General features: G+C 38.4%; 1 protein-coding gene across 18 annotated transcripts in view; it reads left to right on the forward strand.

Moving 5' to 3' along the window:
- mark3a (MAP/microtubule affinity-regulating kinase 3a) overlaps nt 1–23,184 on the forward strand; it is a 175,037-nt gene that overhangs the window by 146,237 nt on the left and 5,616 nt on the right. For 6 of the 18 annotated variants that reach the window (XM_043697487.2, XM_043697490.2, XM_043697489.2 and 3 more), the window contains one exon: nt 6,738–6,764. The exons of 4 other annotated variants lie outside the window; for them this stretch is intronic. In XM_043697487.2, the coding sequence (XP_043553422.2) occupies nt 6,738–6,764 (27 nt within the window). Of the gene's footprint in view, nt 1–6,737; nt 6,765–19,284; nt 19,372–19,475; nt 19,525–21,611; nt 21,648–23,184 lie in introns of all 18 variants that reach the window. 8 more of the 18 variants (XM_043697494.2, XM_087989797.1, XM_043697500.2 and 5 more) reach the window with 5 other exon arrangements.

Here is a 23,184-nt window from a genome sequence, read left to right on the forward strand (position 1 = left end):
AGTCATTATCTCATTGAATTGCAAGGCAGTATTGATGGGTAGAATGGCCTACTTCTGCTCCGACATTGTATGGTTTTATACATCCTTTTTTTAAATACTGGAACAAACTGGTGGGTGGCATCATGACTCAGTGTTTAGCACAGTTGCTTCACAGTGCCGGGGCCCAGGTTCGATTCCACCCTTGGGCGACTGTCTGTGTTGAGTTTGCATGTTCACCTCTAGTCTGATGGGTTTCCGCTGAGTGCTCTGGTTTTTTCCCACAGTCCAAAGATGTGCAAGTTAGGTGAATTGGCCAGGCTAAATTACCCATAGTGCTCAGAGATGTGCAGGTTAGGTGTGTTAGTCATGGAATAGGGTATGGGCAATGGGTCTGGGTGGGATGCTCTTTGGAGAGTCAAAGAACACAGAAAATTTGCAGCCCAGGAACAGGTAATTCGGCCTTCCAAGCCTGAGCCGATCCAAATCTACTGTCTAAACCTGTCGCCCAACTCCTAAGCGTCTGTATCCCTCTGCTTCCCACCTACCCATGTATCGGTCCAGATGCATCTTAACTGAATCTACCGTGCCCATCTCTACCACCTCTGCTGGAAATTCATTCCAGACACCCATCACTCTCTGTGTAAAGTACTTGTCATGTGTATTCCCCCTTAAACTTTTCACCTTTCACCTGAAAGCGTGACCTCGCGTGTCCTTAAGTCGGTGTGGACTCATTGGGCTGAATGGCCTGTTTCCACACTGTAGGGATTCTATATTTTAAAAAAAGTACATAATATTTCAGATGTTGCCTCAACAACACTTATCTAACTATAAACTCCAATCCATTTTCAATAAAGATCGAAATTCCATTTGCCGCCTTAATTAGCTGCTGGACCTATGTGCGAGCATTTTGTGTTTCATGCACAGAAATACCCAGATGTCTCTGAACTGCACATTTTGAGTCTCCATTTAAATAATAATCTGCTTTTCTTTCTCTCTCTCTCTCTCTCTCTCTCTCTCTCTCTCTCTCTCTCGCTCCACTAAAGTAACAGTTTGCCATCAAAACGTGTAACCTCACTTTCCTACACTAAACTCCATCTGCCAGGTTTTTGCCCGCTCACTGAACCAATCTCTGCATTGTTGCAGATTCCTTAAGACCACCTCATAACATGTCTCCCACATACTTTTGTATTCTTAGCAAATTTGGATACATTATGCTCTAACCATTCCTCCAAGTCATTAATATAGATAGTAAATAGTTGAGGCCCTAGGACATCATCCTGTGGTACTTGTTACTTCTTTCCAATCTGAAAAACACCCATTAATCCCAACTCTGTCTTCTGCATGTTAAGCAGTCCTCAATCCATGCTAACACATTACCCCTAATATCATGGGCAATAGCCTTCCATGGGTGTCTTATTGAATGCTTACGAAAAATCCAAATAAACCAAATCTGATTCATCTTTATGAACTCTGCTTTTATATCCTCAAAGAACTCTAACAAATTTGTCAAACATGTTTTCCCTTTCACAAAACCACATTGACTGTGTTTAGCTTTTCTAAATGTCCTACTATTTCTTCTTTAACAATAGACTCCAGTATTTCCAAAGCACAGATGTAGACCCTTGACTGTCTTGAAATCAAAATTCTGCTTAACTCACCTTGATTCAATAACCCTGTTTCCACTACTGGAGGACTGAATTCCAAACACTAGCTGTATCCACCAATGCATTCAGACCTAACCTGCTCAACCTTGTCTCTTAAAACAATCTTTTCATCTCCAGAATTAGCAACATACATTAGCTGTCAGTGATCTTACCAGTGCCTTCTACACTTATAGCAAGACTCGCCAAGACTTTCCAATACTTCATCCCCTTTTACAATAAATACCAACAATCTATTTGATTTCTTAAATGCTTAGGGTCATACAGTACGGAAACAGACCCTTCGGTCTAACCGTGCTTGCCGACCATAATCCCAACTAAACTAAAACTACCTGCTTGGGCAAGGGTCCATTTCCCTCCAAACATTTCTTATTCGTATACTTATCCAAACATCCTTTAAACATTGTGACTGTATCTGCATCCACCACTTCTTTGGAAGTTAATTCCACTGACTGTGTAAAGAAAAATCAGCTCTCGTCTTTTTAACATCTTTCTCCTCTCACATTAAAAAATGACCCCTGGTCTTGAACTCCCACACCCTAGGGAAAAGAGACCGCCATTCACCTTATCTATATCCTTCGTTATTTTATAAACGTCTATAAGGTCATCCCTCAACCTCCTACGTTCCAATGGAAAAGGCCCCAGCTTATCCTACTTGCTGCATCCGTATTCTGACCTTTGTAATTCTGACCGCACCATCTGCAGTCTCCCCCCATTTAAGTAATATTCTACTCTTCTACGCTTCCTGCTAACATGGGAAACATCACACTTTCCCCATTATCTGCTAAATGTTTGCCTGCCTACTTAACTATTGTATCCTCTTGCAGACTGTTTGTGTACTTCTCATAATTTGCTTTCTGCCCTGTCTTCATATCATCAGGAAATTTATGGAGACGATGCCATGGTGGTAATTTCACTGGATTAGTAATTCAGAGGCACAGGCTAATGCTATGACTAAGTCTGGAATATAAAGCTAGACTCTGAAATGATGACCATATCATAAAAACTCATCTGGTTCACTCTTATCCTTTCCGGAAAGAAATTGATTGTCCTTACCTAATCTGGCCTAATGTGACTTCAGATACTTCAATTTGGTTGATTTTTGCATGTCTTTCAAATGCCTATAGCAAGTTACTCATCCCATGAGCGAATAAAGAAATGGCTACAATAGTCAGTTTCATAATCGTCATTGTAAATAATTGAAAGCCCAGCGCAGGTTTGTTTAGCGCAGTTGGCTGGACAGCTAGTTTGCGGTAGAGAGTTATGCCAATAGCATGGGTTCAATTCCCAGTATGGCTGACATTGTCATGAAGGACTGTCCTCCTCAACCTCTCTCCTCACCTGAGGCACAGTTACTCTGAGGTTAAACCACCACCCAGTTGTCTCTGTCTCTAATAAGAGAGCAGCTGTATGATCTGATAAGTCAATGGCAATTTTACCTTTTATCCTTCCACTAGTTACAGATGGCTCATTTATCCCCACTCTCTGTTCCTGTTCATTAGCCAGTCATTTATCCATGCTATATATCACCCTCAACACCATTAGCTTCTCAAATACCTTTTTGAAATGTGAATGCACTAAATTTGCTGGGTCTCCTTTATTCGCCCTGTTTGTTACACTCAAAGTACTCTAATAAACCTTTCACAAAATCATGTTGATTCTGCCTAACTATATTTTGATTTTCTATATATCCTATGCTACCTCTTTAATAATGGATTCTATCATTGTCGCGACAGATGATGAACCAACTAGTTTCTTGCTTTCTATTTTACTCTTTTCAGAAATAGAATAGTTTCCTTTTGTGATTTCCAACGTGCTGGGACCTTTGAAGAATGTAGGGAATTTTGGAAGGTTACAACTAATACTTCCGTTATCTATTTAACCAATTACTTTAATATTCTAGGATAAAGGCTCCCAGCTCCAAAGGACTTGTTAGCCATAAGTCCCATTATTATTAGTATTACTTTATCTCTAGTATATCGTTAGTTCCAAGTTCCTCCCTCAATTTTGCTTCTTGATTTAATCAATTCTTTGACCATTTTATGACTCTCACTGTAAAGATACATATAAACTACTTGTTCAAGATGTATGCTATTTCCTTTGTTTCCCATTATTAATTCTCCAGCCTTTCCCCATGGAACAAATGCTCTTGTTTGCTAATAGTTGTTATTTTCCTTTTTGAATGGTTGTATAAGTTTACTGACCATGGTTTTTATTTATTGCTAGTTTTCTCTTATACTCCAACTTCTTCCTCTATTAATTTTTGATCATCTTTTGATGTTTATAAAATATTTACAAATCATCTGCCCCACCACTAATCATTGCAGAACTGTACACCACTTTCAATTTTATATCTCCCATAACTTCCTTAGTTAGCCATAGATTTTGAAGCCTTCCAGTATGCTTTTCTTCCTCAATAGCATATATCTTTACTGAGATTTCAATGTCTGCCACTGTCTTGGATTTTTTTTAACCTACTTACCCATTCTGCTTCAGACCTTGTAATTGCCTTTATTTACGTTTAATTATGAACAAACATTTCTCTCACACAAACAATGTAAAATTCTATCATGTTATATTTACTCCAGCCTAAACGATACTTTGCTTTAAGGTCCTTCATTCACGTTGATTCTTTATACATCATTAGATCCAAAATAGTCTGGTACTGGTCGGTTCCAGACCATATTGTAGGAAAAAACGGTCCTGAAGACACACTATGAGCCTATCCTCTAGTCCAAACAATGTGAAGGCTTAAAGTCACCCACTTTAGGGCACTTTTCATCCAAGCCCCAGTTGTTTCTTGATGTTAATCTTGTCCTATTGTGTTGCTAATACTAGTGGGCATAAAACAACTCTCACCAATGACTTATTTCCTTTGTTGTTTTGTATCTCCACCCAAACTGATATTACGCCTTGACGTTCTGAACCAAGATTATTCTTAATAATGTCTCATCCTCTTTTAACAGAACTACCCCACCTCCTTTTCCATTCTTCCTTCCCTGCAGACAGTGGTGTAGTCATAGGTCAAGTAATCCAGAATGTCATAGGACTAGTAATGCAGAATTCCTGGTTAAAGTTTTGAATATCACAATGACAAGTGGTGAAATTTGAATTTAATAAAACAATCTGAAATAAAATGCTACTCATGTAGCACTGTCAGTTGCAATTTAAAAAACCCATCTAGTTCAACTTAGATTGTCTAGGGAAGAAAATACACCATCCATATCTGGCCTGCTCTACAATTTTATTCAATTGTGGGACATTGGTGTGAGAGCAGCCTCCTTGAACTACGTGACTCCAGCCCAGCACAATGTGGTTCACTCTTTACTGCCCTCTGAGTAATTAAGGATGATCAATAAATACTGGCCTAGCCAGAGATGCAAAATGATTTTTTTAAAATGTCAAATACGCTTTAATATTCAACTCCAGTCTTGTCAACCACGTCTTTGTAATGAGTTTTTAATATCATGCTCATTTATTTCTATTTGTGTTAAGAATTCATTCATCCAATTATGAATGCTATGAGCAAGTAAGATACACAGCTTCAACTGCTTCTGCTTCCTCCTCTGCTGTGCACACTTATGTTTCTGTGCTCTCAACTTTCCTGTCAGACTCTACTTATCCTGCACTATTCCCTTGTATTTTCCCTTTAGCCTTTCAAATCTCCCCTTCACATGACACTTTGTCGCCATACTTTAATTGAACGCATTCTCACCTGAGATAATTATTCTATTTTTGATGTTGGTGATTGAAGAATAACTGTATGCTAAAATTTCAGAGAAGCTACCCTACATTATAGGTTTTGGTTCAAAGTTTCCTCATAAGATGGGAATTTGTGACATTACAGCTTTCTTTCAGTACTGCACTGAAGTGTCAATTTAGGCATTGTGTATTCAAATTCCTTGACCTGGACCTTTTAACCCCACAACCATCTGAGTCAGAAGCAGGAGTAGCACCACTGGATTAAGCTAATACTGTGTCAAGTTGCTGGTTAGGTGCAGTTAGTTTCATAATGATTTTTATTATTTCAGAACAAACTAGTTGTGTATGTCTAATTATTTTTGCACCTCAAGATGTGCATTATGGCCACTATTATAATGTTTTGTTGCATTGCTGTAAACTTTAAAAACCATAATAACTTGATTGGGTGATTTGACAAATATTTTTCAAGCTCTATTGTACTATGGTTTATAGGTACTCTAGTCTTTGAATATGTTTGTATGTGCTCAGGCCTAAGTACAAAATAAGCTGCTTTTGAATTCCAATTTTTTTAACTCCTATTAATCATTTTTTGTACCTTTGAATTAATCATGAGCAAATACAATCTCAGTTTCCATTATTATGCAATAAAGCTTTCTTGACAGGAAACCAGTGTAAGCAGGCATACGTTTAAGTTAGAAAAACAAGATAAATACCCCCTGAATCATAGTGAAGTATTCTTAACTGTCCAACGAAAATAAGATTCAGAAGTAGATATTCTGCCTGGTGATATAACTCAACATAGAATAAATAAAACAAAATGATTTGGAGAAAATCAAAGCTATACTGGAGGTTACTTTGAATATTCTCTTTGTTGGGATGAGTTACTTTGTATTACATTTTTAGCTATCTTCCAAGGTGACATTTATAAAATAGAAGTTGCAAGAAACTATTTATGACTGATGCATGTAATCTTGGAGGACTTCCAGCAGAAAATTTGCACAATATGAAAATAGGTCTACTCTGTTGGGTTTTAATTAATGTGTCCATATGATTGTGGGTATATTTGAACTGTTGCATCTTTCACCTGTCACAGTTATCGAGTCATATTACATGCCACAAATTTGATCTGAGTTATTTATGGTCAAGAAATATATCTTAACAAATAGAATTGAACTGGTCCTGACTGGTCTGTTGGGTCAGTCAGAAATTTCTTTGTGACTGGACTCAGAATTTCAGCTGTAGCGAGGCCTCGTGCGCATTGTCATTTTGCTATGTCCTCTCCTCATACATCTTTCTTATCAGTACTGTGTGACAGCCATCAAACATGCAATTTTTTTGTATAACATATATGGGCTTTATTTACATTTTTTGCTTCTCATTTTTTTTTTAATTTAGAAACATGTCTTTCAGGTTTTCCAAAAGGTAGGATTTAAAATATAATTGGTTTGATCTGCAATATTACCAGAAACCTGGTTTCACAACCTTGATAACTCAATGACTTCCTGCTTATATAAAAAGGTTACCCATGGCTTACCTGGGAGATTGTATACTATTAAACCATTAATGATGATGGGAAGTGTTCTAATCTGGTTGTTTTAAACATATATACAGCTGTGCATGCTAACTACTTACTGTCATGTCAGATTCATTGCGATTAACCAAATTTTGATGGGATCATTTCATTATCTTACTAATACACCAAGCATGATTGGGGTGTATGTTAAAGTTTCCTTAGTTGGAAAAAAAGCATGCTATAAAGCAACTATAAACTTTGAAAATAGCATTTGTTATGTAAAATGTGTTGGGCTGGGGAAGCAAATTCCCTGATTGCAGTTCTCTTGCTAGAAGTATGATTTAGGATTCAAATAGTGCGGAACAATTTGGATTTCTGTGGCAAGTGGCATAATGCTTTCTTCCAAATATCTTTTTCAGAATAGAGCTGATTTGCCATATCTTATGGAAAAGATTTTTATATTAGATGAAGGAACTTTTCCCTTTTATGAAGACTTTTCTTTGGGTAGGACTCCATGTAACTCATTCCCTTTCTACAGTGAGGGTGGTGTACAGTCTCAGTGTGTCTCTGTGAAATCTTTTATTATGTCCAGTCATTTTTTTTCTTCCTAAGATTGAAATTTTAAACAGGTTTTAGTAAAATTAGAAGATGCAACCTAAGCCTGTAGCATTCCAGCTCAGGGCTAACATCATGCTCTATTAAAACATACATATGCTTTATGAAACTGTCATTACTACAGAAACTTCAAATTTTCTGTATTTTATATGGACAAGAAGCACTCTTTTAAAAAAAAACAATAGTTATTAATACATATCCTTTTTACTTAAGAAGCACTTTTGGCTGCCTTTTCCAGGTGTCATTGTCCTGATTGTGTCATAGAGTCATGGAACCCTTGGGTCAGAAGGATGATATGCTTTAACGATGGGCTATATTTAATGGATTAATTTAAGTGATTAAAGGACTTTGCAAAAGGTATCATTTCTGCATTGCAACTGGTTTTAGAATATGTAGCATCAAGCAATTGAATTGATACTTTGTAAAAGATCTGCATTTTTATGAGGAATACCACAGTCTTTATGGTCTTCATTGGGTTAAGTATTATGTAGCACATTAGTCTCTTGATACTATGAGAATTATATAATGTAAAAAAACTGTAATGCATCACTAAATAAAAACCATTGTGAAGTAGGTGATGCTTCACAATTGTATTGGAATTCTTTGAGGGGTTAACTAAGTTGATACACAAGGTAATTTTATTGGATATAAATTGCTTGGACTTTCAGATATGTGATTCGTAAATGTGAAATTTACGTGAAAGATAAGACATAATTGTCTAGTTAGCCTGAAACATGGATTAAAAACAGAAAGTATGAAGTAGTAAAGAATAGCAAAAGGCTCTTGGTTAGATCCCATATGCTTGATTTTCATTTTCCTGTGGGTATATTTTGGAGTAGTTCATTCAGGTGGTGTTTCAGTCATCCCACACCTCTGGAATGACCTGCTATTTTCAAAGAAAAGCGGGCATAAGGAGGCAACTGTTCACCTGCGGCAATCGGAGTCCAGAGGATTAGGCCATGATGAATCTTGCAAGTCAAGTGCAACCAGTGTAGGGATTACCAGTAAGTCAGTTGGGGAGCTGAATAGATAACAATTGGGGCTAGGTCATCCACAGACGGGGCTGTCCTCCCAGGTAAAGTGGGGATTGGGCATGGTTGATCCTTGGGTTTGGCTAGTGAAAATCAAGGGAAGTTATCAATGGGCAGTGCATGCTATATTGGGAATTCAAGGGTATGGATTAGAGCTAGTAGACTAGCATACAGGGGACCAATTAATATTCAATGGGCAACTCCAGATATAAGGATGGAAACCAGTGTAGTATGCTAGCTAACAGGCGAGTGTGGGAATGGGCATGTTTGAAAGTTACCAGCATCCTGGCTTCGATAGGGGCCAGTGGATAACAATGTTGTGAATGTCTTGGGAGTACGCCTAGGGCTTAGGGAGAGGAGGGGATGGAAATAGAGTAATATTAATTGTTTTAAAAAGGCCATAATGTTGGAGTTGACAAGGATTGCTATCCAGATTGGAATATGAACGTTAGGGGCAGGAAGCATCTAGAATATCAGTCAGATCATACAACTCATTCTCAGGAGCCCAAACTCTTCCATCATTATTTCACTGTTGAGATTTGATTAATGATAAAAAAAATGACTGCTAATACACCCAGACTAGGTTTGTTTCGTGGAGCAGGCATTAAGTGTAGGTAGGGCCCTTAATCAAGACCAATAGACTTGATCTTAAATGCACCTGTCATTAAATTAATCTGCACATGGAACTCATTCATTGACCAACAATCTATATTGCATGTCCTGGTCACAAGCAATCCTGACTATGTCATTGATCATTACAAATTAATTGTAGTAAACTCTGTGACAAAAGGTGATCACAGCTGATCTTTAAAGTGCCACCTGCAGTTGACCATTCCCAAAAGTCTCTTGGTCTGTGCAAGGGCATAGAGATGTTCAGCTCTCAAATTAAACTGTAAATATGTGAGTACATGGACTTATGTATAAAATAAGGTCTAATATGTCAGACATCCATGTAGAGGCATCTCATGACCCTCCTTATCAGAGGCTTTCATGTCTTATTCTTCTGCAACTGCTGACAAGTCACACCATGGAGAAGCTGTTTTGCTTCTGATACTTGTTCCACCCCCACCCACCCCAAAGGTTCATTGTACCCATCAGAAATAGATCCAGCAGCCTCAGCTGTTATCATTGCTGTTGTAGTAATACAGAGATGATGTACAGAAATTGAGGAGAAACAAAGGCATCAGCAAGCTCAGCACTAGCCTCAGGTGGTGCTAAACAACCTCTGCATGAGATTCATGGTTGAAGGTTCTCTGACAATGCAGAGGGGGTTAGGAAGCCCAAAATCTGTTACCTTCACTGCTGTTTCTTCTACATGAGCAAGTAATGGGGCTGCCACTGCATGACAGTGTCCCAGGACAGTGTAACAAGTCTTATAATATGAAATTGGGGGAGTGGTGACTGAAGGTTATCAAGATAACAACTGCTCCTCTTCTTTTTGTGACTGGCTGCTTCCAAAGATCCACTGGAAATATGTGTGTAATCTCCAAGTCCTCAACCCACAAAAGTGTTTTAGATTAGATTAGATTACTTACAGTATGGAAACAGGCCCTTCAGCCCAACAAGTCCACACTGACCCGCCGAAGCGCAACCCACCCAGACCCATTCCTCTACATTTTACCCCTTCACCTAACACTACGGGCAATTTAGCATGTCCAATTCACCTAATCTGCACATTTTTGGACTGTTGGAGGAAACCGGAGCACCCGGAGAAAACCCATGCAGACACTGTGCAAACTCCACACAGCCAGTCGCCTGAGGCGGGAATTGAACCCAAGTCTCTGGCGCTGTGAGAACATAGAACAATACAGCACAGAACAGGCCCTTCGGCCCACAATGTTGTGCCGAACATTTGTCCTAGCTTAAGCACCTATCCATGTACCTATCCAATTGCCGCTTAAAGGTCACCAATGATTCTGACTCTGCCACTCCCAAAGGCAGCGCATTCCATGCCCCCACCACACTCTGGGTAAAGAACCTACCCCTGACATCCCCCCTATATCTTCCACCCTTCACCTTAAATTTATGTCCCCTTGTAACATTCTGTTGTACCCGGGGAAAAAGTCTCTGACTGTCTACTCTATCTATTCCCCGGATCATCTTATAAACCTCTATCAAGTCACCCCTCATCCTTCACCGTTCCAATGAGAAAAGGCCTAGCACTCTCAACCTATCCTTGTACGACCTATTCTCCATTCCAGGCAACATCCTGGTAAATCTCCTCTGCACGCTCTCCAAAGCTTCCACATCTTTCCTAAAATGAGGCGACCAGAACTGCACACAGTACTCCAAACGTGGCCTTACCAAGGTCTTGTACAGCTGCAACATCATCTCACGACTCTTGAATTCAATCCCTCTGCTAATGAATGCTAATACACCATAGGCCTTCTTACAAGCTCTATCCACCTGAGTGGCAACTTTCAAAGACCTATGAACATAGACCCCAAGATCCCTCTGCTCCTCCACCTTACTAAGAACCCTACTGTTAACCCTGTATTCCGCATTCTTATTTGTCCTTCCAAAATGGACAACCTCACACTTGACAAGGTTGAACTCCATCTGCCACTCCTCAGCCCAACTCCACATCATATCTAAGTCCCTTTGCAGTCGACAATAGCCCTCCTCGCTATCCACAACTCCACCAATCTTCGTATCGTCTGCAAATTTACTGACCAACCTTTGAATCCCTCTTCCAAGTCATTAATAAACATTACAAACAGCAGAGGACCCAGAACTCCACTTGTAACTGGGCTCCAGGCTGAATATTTACCATCTACCACCACGCTCTGATTTCGACCGGTTAGCCAGTTCTCTATCCAACTGGCCAAATTTCCCACTATCCCATGCCTCCTGACTTTCCGCATAAGCCTACCATGGGGAATCTTATCAAATGCCTTACTAAAATCCATGTACACTACATCCACTGCTCTACCCTCATCCACATGCTTGATCACCTCCTCAAAGAATTCAATAAGACTTGTAAGGCAAGACCTACCCCTCACAAATCCGTGCTGGCTGTCCCTAATCAAGCAGTGTCTTTCCAGATACTCATGAATCCTATCCCTCAGTACCCTTTCCATTACTTTGCCTACCACCCGAAGTAAGACTAACTGGCCTGTAATTCCCGGGGTTATCCCTATTCCCTTTTTTGAACAGGGGCACAACATTCGCCACTCTCCAGTCTCCTGGTACCACCCCCGTTGACAGTGAAGACGAAATGATCACTGCCAACGGCTCTGCAATTTCCTCTCTTGCTTCCCACATAATCCTAGGATATATCCCATCAGGCCCGGGGGACTTGTCTATCCTCAAGTTTTCAAAATGCCCAACACATCTTCCTTCCTAACAAGTATTTCGTCTAGCTTACCAGTCTGTTTCATACTCTCCTCTTCAACAATACGGTCTCTCTCATTTGTAAATACTGAAGAAAAGTACTCATTCAAGACCTCTCCTATCTCTTCCGACTCAATACACAGTCTCCCACTACTGTCCTTGATCGGACCTACCCTCGTTCTCGTGAGGCAACAGTACTAACCACTGTGCCACCGTGCTGCCCATAAGGCTGTTACTGAGGCATTTTGTGCAAGATCACACCTCTTCATCTTATTTTCCTGTAGTGAGGTCAGTGGTACAGCCCAAGAGGTAGGCCTTGTCAATATAACTGACTTTTCCCAAACTCAGTGCTATAGACTGTATATACATCATGTTGAGAGTGTCATGTCATAGTGCATCTGAATTCATTAAGAGGTCAATGTCCAAGTTATCTTTGATCATAGCTATCACATCTTAAAGCTCTTTGACAGGTACTCTAGAATCTGCCATGATACCCATGTCTTTGTTAGCTGTCTGATTCCTGCTTATTTCAAAGGGCGGAATACTATAAAAGGATGGCTGCTCGAAGGACAGGCCTATCCTTTTTGCTGATGACTTCATTGCACACACCCCTGACTGATGGCATGTAGATTTATTGCAGCCAATTTGTTTCTCGCCATGTCCATTTTGGAACAGATGATAGGCCTTCTCAAGATGAGATTCAGGTTCTTCTGAGGACACAGGTGGCACTTGTAACATTTCACTGTAAATAAATATAACATCTGTAAATATATATTTGCTCTATAGATCATCACCTGTCTGATCAGTTGTCATTTTAGCTCTTGGATCAAGAATCAAGTGACAAGGTGCTCTTCGTTAGTTCCCTTCAATACTAGAACCCTAAGGGAATGCTATTTTTTCCCTGTCTCCCATCAGAACGTAATGTGTTGTCATAGTCAGAGATCTAAAACACAGAAAAAGGTCTTTTGACCCATCAAGTCTGCGGTAGTCAAAACAACCACGTAATTGTTCTAATCCTGTTTTCCAGCTCTTGGTCCATAGTCTTGCATGCCTTACATCACAAGTGTACATCTAAAATGCTTCTAAAATATTATGAGAGTTCTGTCTCTACACTCTTACAGACAATGTGTTCCAGATTCCCAACAAGACTGACCCTGGAGGATCCCATCCATTCTTGCTCCAACCTGTCAACAATTTATAAAATATCCAGATTCAGTGATTTACAGACCAGTCAGAGCTACATTTCAGAACATGTCTGCTTTCATTGGAAAAAATATCCATAATATTTTAATGCTCAAAATTTAAAAAAAAAATTATTCAATCGGTACAAACTATTTCATTATCACTGATCAAAATTTCGTAGAACTGACAAAATAAGGGAACTAGCATTTTTCATATTTAAACTTTGGGAGTTAGCTTTTCTCAAGGTGACCAAAATCTTAAGAGCATTATAGCCAATGACTAAACTCTTGTTCATCAGCATTAAGAATTTCTTTCTATTCCTGTCTCTTGCATCTAAGTCACTATAGAATTTCATAAATAACCTTCAAATTTTCAGTATTTTTGTAAATTGTACTTTCTAAAACACAATGTAATTTTTTGCATACTTCAGTAAAATGTGCATTTCCACAATTAATTTCATTTTCTTGATACATTAAAATTTAGAAGTCCAAACATGAGGCAAAACAATACATTGAAGAATATTTTTTACATTATGAACATACAAACAAGGAACAAGAGTAGGCCATTATCAGCAAGTGAACAACAGAGCTAAGCAATCCCACATCCAATAGATCAAATCTAAGCTCTACAGTCTTTCAACACATTGTCGTGAGTGCTGGTGGACAGTTAAACTCACTGGAGGAAGAAGTTCTACAAATATCATGACCCTCCAATTATGGAATTTCACAACTCATTGATGCAAAAGATGGGGCTGAAGTATTTACAGAATTGTCAAATGGATAATCCACTTTAGTCCCCTGAAAAGTCCCCAGCATTATAGATACCAGTCTTTAGCCATTTTGATGACCCTATGATTTACTCCAAGTGATATTAAGACATGGTTAGAGGCAATGGATTGCACAAAGGCTATGGGCCCTGACAACATTCCAGCAAAAGTACTGAAGACTTGTGCTTTAGAACTTGCCACACCCCTGGCCAAGTTGTTCCAATGCATTTACAACACTGGGATCACCTGACAATATGAAGAATTGCCCGAGTGTGTCCTGTATACAAAAAAACAGGACAAATCCAACCTGGCCAATTGCTATCACCATTTTACTCCTGATCATCAATAAAGTGGTGGAAGGTGTCATTAACTGTGCTGTCAAGCAGCACCTGACCAGTAATAACCTGCTTGGTGACTTCCCGTTTGGGACCCTCCAGGGTCACTCAACTCTTGACCTCATTACAGATTTGGACAAACATAAACAAAAGAGCTGAATTCTCGAGGTGAGGTGAGAGTGACACCACTTGAAATCCATGTCACATTCAATTGTGTGCCATCAAGGAGCCCTAGCAAAACTGGAATTAATGGGTAATAGGGCAAAGTCTCTGCTGGTTGATATCATACCTGGCACACAGTTTCAAGTTGTGGTTCGTTGTTGGAGGATAGTCATTTCAGCTACAGGACATAGTTGCAGGAGTTCCTTCGGGTAATGTCCTAGGTTCAACCATCTTCAGCTGTTTCATCAATGACCTTCCCTCCATCATAAAGTCACAAATGGGGATGTTCGCTGATGATTGCTCAATGTTCAGCACCATTTGCCACTCTTCAAATACTGAAGAAGTCCATATGCAAATGCAACAAGATCTGGGCAACATCCAAGCTGGGCTGTCAAGTGGAAAGTAACATTTGCGCCACACAAATGCCAGGCAATGACTGTCTCCAATAAGAGACAATCTGACCACACCCCTTGACATTCAATAGCATTACCATCATTGAAACCCCCACAATCAAAATCGTTGGAGTTACCATTGATCAGAAATTCACTGTACCGCCACATAAAAATAGTTATTACACGAGCAGGTCAGAGGCTAGGAATATAATGGTGAGTAACTCCTCTCTTGACTCCCCAAAGCCTGCCCACCATCTCAGGAAGGCATTGGCCTCATGAAGCGATTGCTAGATTCTTAATCCAGTGACCCAGGTAATGTTCCCAAAATCCGGGTTCGAATGCCTCTGTGGTAAAAAGTGGGATTTGAATTCAATTTTTTAAAAATCTAGAATTAAGAGTCTAATGATGGCCTTGAAACAATTGTCAATTGCTGGAAAAACTCATCTACTTCACTAATATGTTTTAGGGAAGTAAATTACCACCGTTACCTGGTCTAGTTTATATGTGACTTCAGAACCATGGCAATGTGATTGACTCTTAGCTGCCCTCTGGGCGATTAGAGATGGACAATGAATGCTGGCTGAGCCAGTGATGCCCTCATCCTGTAAATGTTTTTTTTTAAAATCTACAAGGCAAAAGTGTGATGAAATACTCCACACTTGCTTGATGGTGCAACACTCAAGAAGCTTAACACAATCCAGAACAAAGCATCCCACTTGATAGGCAGTGCATCTACCACCAATGCTCAGGAGTAGCAGCAGTGTATACTATCTATAAGATGCACTGCAGAAATTCACCAAAGATCCTTAGACAGTACCTTCCAAACACGCAACCACTTCCAGCTAGAATAAGAAGGGCAGCAGATACATGGAAACACCACCACTGGAAGTTCCCTTCCACGTTACTCACCGTTCTAACTTGGAAATCATTGTCATTCCTTTGCTATCACTGGTTCAAAATCCTGGAATTCCCTCCAGAAGGGTATTGGCAACTCACCACCACCACCTTGAGGGCAACTAGGAATGGGCAATAAACACTGGTCAGATAGCAAAGTCCACATCCCATGAGTGAATAAAAGTGCAGTTGGCCTTTTGAGCCTGCTCTACTATTCGTTAAAATCCTTGCTGATCTGATTTTAACCTTAACACTTGCATACATCCAATACATTTTCAACCCTTTGGTGTTCAAAAATCTGTCTACCTCTAGCTTAAAAACATGTAAAGATTAAGCATCAGCTTTCTTTAAAGGAAGGGAATTCTAAAGGCACTCAACCCTCAGAAAATGTGTTTCCTTGTCCCTCCCCCTTTTAAACTGTCATCCCCTAGTTGTAGATTCTCCCACAAGAGGAAGCATTCTTTCAACAGCAACCTGATCAAGTCCCCTCAAAATCTTTTATGTTTCAATTAAGTCACCTCTGACTCTTCAAAGCTGCCGAGGATATAGTCCTAGCCTGTCTAATCTTTTATCATAGGTCAATTCACTCATTCCAGGTATTGGTCTTGTAAACATTCATAACTGCTATAATATCCTTCCATATGTATAGTGACCAGCATTGTACACAGCCATCCAGATGAGGTTTCACCAAGTCTTGTGTATCTGAAGCATAACCTCCCTACTCTTGCATGTAATTTCCTTCTCAATAAACCATGACATTCTCTTGGCTTACCTGAATACTTGCTAAACTGGCATACTAACTTCCTGTGATTCTTGCACAAGGACACCTAGATCTATCTGCATCTCAGAGTACTGCAACCTTTTACCAATTAGATAACTTGCTTCTTCTTTATTCTTTCTGCCAAAATGGACAATTTCACACACTCCTACATTGCAGTCCATTTCTCTCATCTTTGCACACTCACTTAACACATTCATATTCCTTTATAAACTCCTTATGTCCTCTACACAACTCGCTTTCCTACCTATCCTTGTGTCGTCAGCAAGTTTAGCTGCCGTTATTTGAATCCCTTATTATACTATATTTTCACTTTACACATTTAGGCTAAACTAATCAGTTGAAAGTCTGTCTCTCCACTAAAAGCTCTCCCCCTTAACTTCCCAAGGGAAATAAGTTTAGCGATTCCAACCAGTTTGTTATACTCCATTACCCCACACTACTCATAATTTGACTCCTGACTCAGAATAGCTGGTATTTAAAGTAAAAAGAATGAAACTGATATAGTAGAAGGTTATATTTTGAAAATGGGGATATAGTCCATGGTTAGAGTATTTTGAAGAGAGGAGACAATGCTATATCTGGTCATGTTGCTCTGCGGAGTGCTGGAAAGTACACAGTACACAAATAGGAAATATCTGCCTTTTCTAGGATATTTATCTTCCACTTTGAGCACATGATTCTTTTCTCATTACTTCCCTCTCCACACTCCCAAAAAAAATCAGATTTGATAAATTGTTACAATCTGTAGTTTGTTTAAAAAAAAAAATTCTCCTGTCCATCCCTTTCTGCTTTGAAAAAACAATCCTGGTTTGTAAATTATATGTCATCCTATCAAATGTTAAATATTTTAATAGATTTTTTGCCATCATAGACTCAGTACCTTGAAATAGCTTATACAGTATGCTAAAAATTATATGCAACCAATTTTTAATGTTTCTAAAATATGTCTATTCTTTTTTTAATGACTTCGAACCAGCAATACATCTGCAAATTTGGGTAATCTCTTTCAAAATATTGCAGTTGTGTCCATCATTTAGTTTTCAATGACAAATATTTCTTACCTGACAGTAAATTATTTCGTTCACTGATTAGAATTGAAAGCCTACATCATTATGCCAAGAACCGTCAGCCCTCCATACCCTCCAACAACAAAAAGTAGTTAGATGCTATTACTGTTTTAAAGAAGTACTAAAGTGGAAAGGATTGATGCTGATAAAACTCATTAATGTAATTCATATAAATACATGCATTCCAACATAGCCCACTGTTTTGAGGAGCAATCCAGACAATGTGTTCCAATTCATCAGGGCAGTTGAGAATGTGGATTCATATTTTTTTAAAAAATCATGGAAATGGCTCGTATTAATGAAAATGATCAAATTTTCACATTGTATCACAAAATCCACTGTTTCATTAGTGTCCAATAAGAATGTGTACCATCCTTATCCATTCTGACCTATATTTAAATCCAATTCCTGCAAACATGGCTGCATTCTTAAGTATTCTAGTGTAAAACTCAATTACGTCAAACCACTAAAGAGTTCAATTACTTTCTTCTCAAGGCAAGTAAAGATGGGCAGTAAATGCTGACCTAGTTGGCAGTGCCCACATATCAAGTATTTGTTTCTTTTAAAATCAACCAAACACAGTGTCTTCCACAAGGAAGGAAAAGGAATGTATTTATATAATACTTCACATGTCCTCAGGAGACTCCAAACTATTTCACAGTCTTATTATTTTAAATTTAGGCAATTTTCTCACAAACAACACTGAAATCATCGACTAGTTAATCTGTCTTTTGGTGGTATCCGTTGCCTTTCAACCATTTAAAATGAAAATGAGGCAGAGAGGTAGTAGAAGTTCTGAGTGAAATACAAATGAGTTGGAAAGTAATAACAGTATGCAAAATTCTGAACTTTTCTATAAGAATGAAGATAAAATTGTATCATCATTTGCACTTGATGGCAGAATCATTAGAAATGTTACATGTCTGCATCAGGTTTCCAAAATGATATAATGACTTTGTGTTTTGCCACCTGCTCCCTGTAATCTTGTATGTTTGTATTTAAATAATCAACTATTGCCACCTTTAATGCCTCAATTGAATCTGCCTCCACTACACTTCCAGGCATTACATTCCAGATTCAAGCCAGTGTGAAAAAGTTCCTTCTCATATTAGTGACTTCTTTTGCAAATCATCATAGCACTGCTGTATTACTCTTGACTTGCTTATGAGCAGGAACAGTTTCTGCCTGTCTGCACTGTCCAGACCTGTCATGATTTTGAAAACTTCAACCTAATCTCCTCTTAGCCGCCTCCTCTCTAAGGAAACAGTGTCAACTTTTCCAATCTATCTTCATGACAGAAGTTTCTCATCCTTGGAACCATTTTTGTAAACCCCTCACACACTTTCCAAACTTCACATCCTTTCTAAATTTGGCACCCAGAACTGGGTATTTAATTTGTGGTATAACTACCTTTATATAGGTTCAGCATCCCATTTATGCTATGCCGCTGTAAATATATCCTTGAATATTTTGTGCTTTATTAACCACCGCCTCCATCTGTTTTTCCATCTTTAATGATTTATGCACATATTGGCTCACCATGTTCTTTATACCATGTATATCATATATAGATAAATATGTGTACAATGCATTTCATGCAACTGCAGAATTTATCCTAAGATTCACTGTCTCAATTATTTAGTTATGAGTAGTTTGATGCTACTGAGGTAGAGTGCAGTTATGTAGTTGTGTTCATCTTTGGTCAGTGATGAGAAAGTTGAGTTAATTGTTATTCTAATTTTGTTCTAAGTTGCTACAGTTGTAGGTAACAAAGTGGGAGCATCAGCACTTAATGTGCTAACATATGTCAGACTATATGTAGATTGATCTATATGTGCAGTTTAATTCTCCAACATTTTTCCTCTTCTCAGGGTCACTATTGACCCATCAAAACGGCAGACTTCGAACAAATCAGTGCCCGCAAATACTCCTCCACAAGGATCAAAGACTGTTAGTAAGTCTTCAGCCTCTAAATCTTTCCTCCTCTTGACATTTATTTCTGAAATACTTTCTTTGCGCACTTATAAAACTCTTTACGTTTAGAATTCCTTTTTTCTTCCAGATCTCAGATCCAAAGGACTTTTCCACTGTCTATTAAAATACTTACAGTAGTAAGTCAAAGATCAGTACTTTAGACACTGTAATTTATATTGAAATGTTTTAGACAGTACTAAGAAATTTCTGCTTTAGAATATTGTAACAGTTAGACTTAACACATAATCACAACATTTGCATTTGAAAGCCTTGATGTGTTTTAAAGAGCTGGAATTCTTCCTTGCTGACATATCACTTTAGGATGAATTGAATGTTTCTCTGTTGAGAAACCATTTAACTTGCAATATATTGCTTGTTGGCACATTTTAAAAACTATTAGTCCTGAATGTGGACTAAAGGAAAATGTCTGTGTTCGGCTGTTAAGTGAAATGTAAGTTCAATGCAATTGAGTAATAACTTCATGGTAGATAGGATAGTGAAAAAGGTATTTGGTGTGCTTGCCTCTATTGGTCAATGCATTAAGCATAGGAGTTGGGTGGTCATGTTGCAGCTGTAGAGGATATTGGTTAGGCCACTTTTGGAATACTGCATGCAATTCTGGTCTCCCTGCTTTGGGTAGGATGTTGTGAAACTTGAAAAGGCTCAGAAAAGGTTTACAAGGATATTGTCAGGGTTGGGGGTTTTGAGCTACCAGGAGAGGCTGAATTGTCTGGGATTATTTTCCCTGGAGGCTGAGGGGTGACCTTATAGAGGTTTATTAAATCATGAAGGGCTCTGGTAGGGCAAACAAATAAGATCTTTTCCCTGGGGTGGGGGAATCCAAAACTAGAGGGCATATAGTTAAGGTGAGAGGGGAAAAATATAAAAGGGACCTAAGGGGCATTTTTTTTCACGCAGAGGGTGGTACGTGTATGGAATGAGCTGCCAGAATTGGTGGAGATGTGCAATTACAATATTTAAAAGATATCAGGATGGGTATATGAATAGGAAGTGTTTAGAGGGATATAGGCCAAATGCTGGCAAATGGGACTAGATTTATTTAGGATATCTGGTCCGAAGGGTTTGTTTCCATGCTGTACATCTCCTATGACTCTATAATTATTCAGGAAATCTTTCTGAAATCTGTGTTTATTTAAGGAGTATACTTTTAGTTTCTTTATAAAAATGCACTTCTACCATGCACGCACTGAAAGAGAATCTGACCCATGTAATCTGTTTTGGAAGGAAAAAAATACTGTAACCTATCAACTGACTTGAAAATTGTTAGCACAAAATTAAGCAACAACTTTGCGTGTAAAACAGGTAGCTGTGTGCATCTAGAAACTGTACAGGAACTTCAGTCTTTATGACTCATCTCAGTTTTTGTTTTCTGTTAAGATTTAGATTTCCTATTTTCCCAGTGTAAAACTGGTGACTACTCCATTGTGTTTTTCAGTGACTTGCATATGTGAAATAATAAATGACTGTGAGGTACACAGAAATCTTATCATTGAATGGACTATTTCAGATCTGCTGAGTATGTGGGATGTCCTGAAAATTTTTTTTGTTTCTCAAATTAATTTTGGCATTCAAATCTAATATTAAGCTGCAGTGCAGATTTATTGAGTCTATAGGAATATCAGCAATCCTTACATTTTTATCTATGAGCCTGTGCATTGACTACAGTGTATCCTTTCTTAAAAATAATAACATGCACTTCCCTCAAAACATCATTGACAAATAGTATTCATTTAAGCCTGTTGAAAATGTATTTAGGTTAAAACTGCAAGTCAAATTACACTTCAGAAATTCCACACTATAACATTAATCCACATTGCTTTAAAATCAAATGATCCTTTTCTTTTTCCAACCTAGAATGTGACAAATTAAAATTTGGATTACAGGGGCTGCTTGTTAGCAAGTTTCATCTCGACCTCCGTAGCAAAGTTTTGTCTGTTGCTTTACTGATAGAAAAGGTGCTGCTGATGATGTTACAAAGAGTAAGGCTTGTAATGTCTTTTCATAAAAAGCTGGGGGAGTTCCTCATTCTTTGTGTAAATTTACTCACTAAATCTCAGTGGCAAAGGCTTTGAAATAATTTTATCTTACTATGTTGATTTCACAGATAAAATAAGCATTTTGTCATTTTAAATGGAATCTCAGTGTATGCAGGAATCTAATTAGCCTAGTCATTGATTTGATTGTATAGTACTCTGAGAGAAAGTGAGGGCTGCAGATGCTGGAGATCAGAGCTGAAAATGTGTTGCTGGAAAAGCGCAGCAGGTCAGGCTCTCCTTGGATGCTGCCTGACCTGCTGCGCTTTTCCAGCAACACATTTTCAGCTATAGTACTCTGAGACCACAAGATATCTGAGAGATTTTATAGTATTATTTAATTCTAATTAAATTTGAGCTAGTTTTCCAAGAAGTGTTCTGTTTACATTACTATCTTATTAAGTTCTGAGATGACTGTATTCAATCAATTAAAAGTAGCCGTGCATAATTCGATAAAATTATTAGACTTCTAAACTTTGAGTTTTATTGTGTTTGGCTTTGGCAGCTGGTTGTATTTAATGTTAAGAATGATAGTGATATTAGATATAGGAAACAGGGCTTTCATTTCAACATTGTGCTTGGATGGAGAGGATTTGGGATAATATGTTGTTGCACAGATTATGTCATTGAATCTGATGACTTCTAAGTTAATTACCATACAGATCAGGCAACAGGTTTTTTTACAGCAACTTTTTCATTGCTATGGCAAATCAAGTTTTAACATGTTAGTTGTACATTAGCAAATGTAATGAATCTGCCGTGATTGTCTTAATTCCTGACGTGTTGTTATGGTTTACAGAAAGGATTATCTGAGTAACATTGGGCAAATTATATTTCTTTCTCAATTCCTGTGTTAAAACCACTGAAATCCAAATATCCAAGATTTAATAGTTTATTTTGGAACCAACATGTTTTGATTCATTTTTATCCATGCTTATTTTTCAAGAGGAGAGTTTGGAAATGAAGCACCATATGAGTGATGCATTACCTTGAAATCTATGGATTTTTAGAGAAAATTAGTTCCAGAACGATTAGTGTTTTGCATGTGTTTTAAGCTTTAATTAGAACAACTGAGTTTGTTTTGTGTCTTTGATCTTTTATCTTCTCTTGCACTTTACCGGTGCTCACCTTAAGTAAGCTTCTCACTATTGTGTAGTTTTGAATTGTACAGGTTATTTGTTTGCATGATGTGTGTATGATTGGAAGCTATACAAATATATTATTCTTGGTGTACCAACTTCTAAATTATGTGCTAAGTCAAAGCAATGCTTCTATATACATAAGTGGACAAGAAGTCAGTTAAAATAGGTTAATTTTTCAACAGGTGGAAGAAGTAAAACATTTGTTTGGCCAAACCAGAATTCTTGTAATCTCTTTGACCCAACTGTTTTCCATTATAAAAAGCAAGTGATCCTTGACCGTGTTCCCTGCCCAGCATTGACTCTCAACTTCCCAGTGACAAAAGTTCAGATCTCAAATATGATTTTGTATATGCAGCATTGCTTCTGGTCATCTCTGTAACTTTGTTTCTGCACTCTAGCTGCAAAATTCATCATTCCCTGACCCATCATCAACAACTTTTTGTCCCACTTTCTGGGATTCCCTCCAGTTCTGCATTAAGACCACAGCCCTCACACTTCCCGCCTCTCTCCTGTTTGGTGCCCCCTTTGCTCACTGATCATCTTGCTCACCATCTCCCTGCTCATTGCTTTTTTCCCTAACATTTCTATTTGCAGCTCCTCT

This window comes from Chiloscyllium plagiosum, unplaced genomic scaffold (genome assembly GCF_037043375.1).
Source record: "Chiloscyllium plagiosum isolate Xiang-an unplaced genomic scaffold, Cpla_swu_hap1 HiC_scaffold_8, whole genome shotgun sequence".
NCBI classification, from domain to species: domain Eukaryota; kingdom Metazoa; phylum Chordata; class Chondrichthyes; order Orectolobiformes; family Hemiscylliidae; genus Chiloscyllium; species Chiloscyllium plagiosum.